The sequence below is a fragment of the Morone saxatilis genome, unplaced genomic scaffold (assembly GCF_004916995.1).
Source record: "Morone saxatilis isolate NCDOM2014 unplaced genomic scaffold, NCSU_SB_2.0 Contig19, whole genome shotgun sequence".
Lineage (NCBI taxonomy): Eukaryota > Metazoa > Chordata > Actinopteri > Moronidae > Morone > Morone saxatilis.
Genome location: NW_023339751.1, coordinates 18,699,556 through 18,705,727, shown reverse-complemented (window position 1 = coordinate 18,705,727; position 6,172 = coordinate 18,699,556). Strand labels below are relative to the sequence as shown.

The following is a 6,172-nucleotide window of genomic DNA, read 5'->3' as shown; positions in this document are numbered from 1 at the left end:
AATAATAGAGACGTGGATGGCTATATTTGTATGTATCTGTTTGTGTGTGTGTAAGACAGGCAGGGACAAAGAGAGGGATGCTTTCAGTGCGTCTTTAGTCACACTGTTTCAACATGTCATTCATGTAGACGAGTGTATTAAACAATCACTCTGAAACAGTGAGTTTCGTCTGCACTCTGGAGACTGAACCATGGTGAAAATGGACTCTGGTGGAGTTTTAAATGTGGCTCCCGGTTCAGTGTTGGGATCGCTGGAAGCGTAAGACCCGGAACTGATGTGGCTTTGACATTTGAAATGTCACTGGGAGTGAAGGCTTTTAGGCTGCAGCTGGGTCATTTGGCCACAGACGCTCTCATGCAATTCATATACAGACAATGGTGAATCACTGTGGGAGAGGAGATCACATGTACGACTAACAGTAAAACAGTGAATCATCTGCACAAAATCTGTCTGTGGCTTCATTTATAGCAAGTTGAACTAAATATTGTGTTTTTATTTAAAGCGGCTTTAATCAGTACTTTTATAATAACAATGCATTGAAAGACAATTGTGAAAGCTTTACAGTGAGTTTCAGTTCATTGTTTAGTCTGTATGGGCCAGAACTTAACTATTTTGGTTCACTCTCATCATTCTCATTGCATTGTGATTCGGCATGCAGCAGGCCTGTATAACCTGCACCCCTCACACTACCTGGCTCAGCACCTAAACGGGCAAACAGACTCAATTAAAGACTAGCTGGGTGAACATACGGAGCAATTGAGCAGCTAAAGAACCAGATATTTCCCTCAAAGAGTTAGAGGACTAAAAACACAGCTACAAAAAAGTGAATATAGGACTTACATTCATATGGTGGACACAACACAAAAATAACATGATAATGATGCTCTCGTAACTGCTGATGTGCTAAAATAAGCAACTGTTTGCCTAACAAGTTCACTATATCAACTTAAAATGGGATGATATGTCAATGTTGTTTTAACACTTCATTTAGTAATCCACCTACAGATAGTTTATACTATTTGTAACTGTTTCACAGATTGTGTGACATTCATCAACACAACCAAGATGATTTTGAGGTGTAAACCTAACCAAGCCTTAACCTAAACCTTGTTTGTGTGTGTGTGTGTGTGTTGTGTGTGTGTGTGTTGTGTGTTGTGTGTGTGTGTTGTGTGTCTGTGTGTGTGTTGGTGTGGTGTTCTTTTGTTATGTGTGTGTGTGAGTGAGTGTTCATCAGTAATAATGAAAACATAAATAAATACTGATCTGTAACAAACTTTACCACACACACACAGACAGTACATGTAACTCACTGTGTTGTGGGCGTGCCTGGGTACGAAGATCCGGTTGCACTGTGGTTCCTGTCTGTCTGTCTGTCTGTGAAGCTGGAACCACACAACACAACATTTCTGCCTCTCGGAGGATTTTCTAGGACACACAAACACACACAGAGACGAGGATGAGCAACAGTTTTCTTTTACTTAAGAATGGAATAAAAAGGACGACCCGGTTTGAATTATTACCACCGTTGTCTTCTGGTGACTGCGAAGGCCACAGCAGATGATTAATATAATTTTTATCAAACTATTTGCTGACCCCTCATATCCTGTATGGAAGCATTTACAATCATTACGCTTTCCAACTCATTTATTCTGGTTTTTCCTTTAATTTGTAATTTGCCTCTATATTGCACGCCCTTCTTTGTTTACCTGACAAAGCCTGAAGATCTCGGTGAGATCAAAGTGCTGGCCTATTACATTTATTGGCACAGATTAGCACCTTGTCTGTTTTTCAGCCCCAGAATGTCATCTCTATATGGTTCATGTCAAAAGCTGCATTTACGTGAGTGTAGGCTTTTGCCAATTTGGATGTCATGCCTTGACAATTTTGTTCCTGATAAACACGTCATGCCAGTAAAGTTTTTAGAATTGAGACAAGAAGTCAAGCAGTGATGGAGGTTGTGAGAACAGAGCAACCAACAGAGCTGAGAGGGGAAAAGAAACAAATGCTGGTTTCCTTCAACACACACCGAAGCTAACAGGCTTTCACCATAACGACCAAGAAAGCAGAGAGAGGAGGTGGAGAAGTGGATCTTCAGATAAGGCTCTTGTCTCTTTGCCCATTGAAAGGCCCTGCAGTCACATCAGCCTTTGTGAGGGGGAGACAGAATGATCAGGCAAACAACTTGGCTTCTCCTCTTGGCAAAACGCTACTCCAAAGAAAAAGAGATAGAGAGGAAGAGAAAGAGGCCTTCCCTCGCACTTGTTCACTACTCTGCCTCTCACAATGCCATATCTACCCAAATCAACACACTTGTCAGCCAGAGAGCTATAAGCGATTTCCAATGCTGTTATAAAAGGGACCATTTCTAAGCTGAAATGTGTGTCCTCTATTGTGTGTTTATGTGTAGAAGCGAAGGCAGAATCTGTTCACTGGGGTTTACAATGGATGCAGATAAATATGAGAAGAGGAGCATAGAAATACGGTGCCTCTGCCCAATCTGATTCCAAGTCTACGACTGACGCTGATGCACCGCAAAAGACGTCCACCTTAAAGAACCACTTGATCTGGTATTGAGTCATCTTTTAGGAAACAAGTGAAAAATCATCCCAACAATATCATAAAATATGATCTTCTTTCCAGTGTTTCTTCTTTTCAAAGCAAATCAACTCGTTTCTATGATTTTTAGGACGTGAAATCCAGGGTGGCGAAGGCCTAGATCAGCTAATTTCACTCCTGCTCCTCAAGAAAACCACAGCTGGTTGGTTTTCTGTGCTACCAGACAGTTAATTGCAGCTAATTCCAGGTGTAAAACAGTGTCAGATTAAATGGCTCAGATGAAAACCAGCAGAGCAAAGAATCCTGAGTACCACAGCTAAAGCCAACTGACCTTGAGGAAAAGTATTATATATTCTTATTCCCTCTGTTGCTGAGAGTTAGATGAGAAGATCGATCCCACTCTCATTTCTGTCTGTTAAATAAGATGGTACAGCAAGCAGCCAGTTAGCTTCTCATAAGGACTGGAAACAGCTAGCCTGGCTCTGTCCAAAGGTAACAAAATCAATCTACCAGCATCTTTAAAGCTCAGTAGTTAACAGGTTTTATTCCATATGTTTATCTGTGCAAAAACTGAAATATAAAAACGACACTCTGCTGGTCCAGTATACAATTTATACAACTGTGATGTAGAAACTTGAAGCCGCCAGTGCACTGAGAATGGACTTTACAGCGAAGTAGGAGACATCTTGTGTCCAGCAGGAAAACTTTGCATATTCATAGATTCAGATTTTTTTATTTAGGTAGAAGGAGTAGATGCCTTTTTAAAAATTGAAAAGTATACTTTTTTTCCCCAGAAAAAAAAACATACAAGACACGCATTATTGTTCCAAGCAGAGTATTTGTATACATGTCTTAATACATGTCGGGAGGGGATCTTCAAGTAATTACTCTGTGCTGTTGGGGTCAGAGCTGCAAGCAAATCCAGCCATGAACTAACAAATGTTCAGTTCATGCAGGATTCAGTGTGACCTATCGCCCATGTCACACCCAACTGCACACATACTGTACACATATTTACACAAACACATGTCTCCGAGGGCCATTCTGAATTTGACTTTTAGTGTGTGACAATGACTGAGAACAAACAAATTTCGTCCTGTTGTGTGTGTTCAAACTGAAAATTTGCACTGTGGGAAAAAGCGCATGACTGATGACACAAGTCTATGTTTAGTCAATGCGGAAGGACTCTGACTTTATGTGTTCAAATAAATAGGAACTGCCACTTTTACAAACACAGTTATGAATTGTAAATGTAGATGCTATTTGCATTTCGACAGCAGGTATCATCATGATTAATTTGCAAAGCACGCAGGAAGAACTGTAGGTTAGGACTGAATTCTCCACTGAGTAATGCTGATACTGACTTATTTGTTAGACACACACACTATAAGAGAGAACAAATATTTATCAGAGAACAAATATTAGTTTTTTGTTTGCTTGTGTCACTTTGAGGAGCCATGTTTGACAAGCTTCTGGATTTGTTTTAATAATGACATTCATTATTCTTCAGTTTTTACAAAATATAAATTCAAGTAAAACCAAAATAACGTAATTTATTATTGTATTGTATGCTTTATCATTGTGGAACAAAACTTAGATAAACTAAACTTCACCAAAGCAAACTAGAAGGAGATCCTTTACTTAAGTAACACTACCAATACCACAGGGTAAAAATACTCACCTGAGTGATGTATTATCATATATGACATTCAGAGATTATGACTAATGCATCAATGTGCAAGCAGCATTTTGTTGTCATAGCTGGGTGAGGTGGAGCTACTTTATATAAAACTTTATATATAGTTTGGTAGTTTAGTCCAGTGATTCCCAGCCTAGAGGTTGGGACCCTCCAAAGGGTCACAAGATAAATCTGAGGAGATGAGATGACTAGTGGGATAGGAAAGATGAAAAAAACAAAAAGAAGTTCTGTATACATTAGTCTGTATTGTATTTCTTGGACTTTTGTCTAATCTTATAAACTTATTTAAAAGAAAACATGAGAATTTTATAGGGGGGGGGGTCTCTGTTTGGTAAGCTTGTGAGGCAGCTGGACTCACAACAACACATAAAATCACGCAATAATCTATCCTTCCAAGCTTCAATCTATGTGCTAAATATCATTTTATATGCTTGTGTTTTTATGTAAAATCTTAATCAAAAAAATACGTGACTGCAGCTGTCAGACAAATGTAGTAAAAGGACAATATTTAAAATTCTTAAATTATTTAGAATATAGTAAAGTAGAAGTATAGAGTAGTATGTTCTTGAGAGCCAGAGCTGATCCTACTGGTGTGTAATGGCCATGCCAGAGGCTGAGTATATGTGTGTGTGTGTGTGTGTGTGTGTGTGTGTGTGTAAAGCGAGACACCTGTTCACTAGAGCCCTCTGCTTGAAGCGAGCCACTCATTATTTATGACCTGGCTTTTCTGCTCTGTTAATATGCTCTGTCTGCTTGTACAGCACATACCCCCTCGCACACACTTAGAGAGGGGCATCAGTTTAACCACCATCACCACTGACTGTGACACAGTGTCAATATCCTCTTCTTGAGTGTGTGCGTGTGTGTGTTTCCAAACATGCTTTCAAACTATCTACCATGTTAAATGTTGATGGCTGATTTGCATGTGTGTGTGTCTTTTGCTTCCTGTCTACACCAGAAGTGGGAATGCGTTGCATTGCATAAGCAGATATCTTCTGCTGATTATCTTGTGCCTACATTTGATCAAATATCTGACCAGTTTTATAATATGACATACAGTGTTAAAGATTGCCAGACCTAGAAGAAATCGACTGACAAATATCAACCAATATCAATATATGTTACAGCTATAATAGTTGTAGTGACGGATCAGAATGTGTTGGTATATTATTAGAGCAACATCATCAATCATATCAGGCTCTTTAGCTGCTGATTGCGCCACTGTTCACCAGCTAGTTGCCATTTGGCGTGTTCCCAGCTCTGTCAAATTTGTAGCAGGCAGTGTGAACTGATTAGGACTTTTTAAAAAACAACAACTTTTCTTTACAATAGCCAGCAACAGTGACCGGACGTTAAGAGACAAAACCTGAAATATAACAGAAAAACAGGAAACATGCATCCTTTAATTTTTATACATTTAATTAAGTTCTTTACTCATTCATATTCTTTTTTTCGATTTTCCTTTTCTTTGTTTATTTGTTTGTCTGTCCTTCACCTTTTTCTCTTAAATTGTATTTTATCCTTTTCTGTCTTACCCCTTCCTTCCTCCCTTTCCTAATTTATTTCCTCTTTCCCTGCTGTCATTCCTCCTTTTTCTTTCTCTCTTCTGTCCCTTCCTCCCTCTTTCTCTGCAGCGCTGTTGTCCAAGGATAGGACATGCTGCAGGTGATGGAGGTAAATCATCGAGGACATAATTAAGAGGCTTATGAGGAGGAGTGTGCGTGTTATGCATCACATTAGAAAAAAAAAAAAAAGAAGAAACTGCATGCAAACAGGCCTTATAGTTACACAAACGCTCATTTTCATTCACAGACAAACACACAGACACTCAGCCTTAGGGGTTTGACCTTATACAGTGGAGTTAAATACCTCTCTCGCCTCATTTGGTTGTGTGGAGTACACACACAAACACACACA

General features: G+C 39.3%; 1 protein-coding gene across 1 annotated transcript in view; it reads right to left on the bottom strand.

Annotated features, from left to right (window-relative positions):
* Positions 1-6,172, bottom strand: part of wdpcp (WD repeat containing planar cell polarity effector) — a 76,996-nt gene that overhangs the window by 7,279 nt on the left and 63,545 nt on the right. Inside the window, exon 17 of the mRNA XM_035663187.1 lies at positions 1,311-1,425. Within this exon, the coding sequence (XP_035519080.1) occupies positions 1,311-1,425 (115 nt within the window). The remainder of the gene's footprint in view (positions 1-1,310; positions 1,426-6,172) is intronic.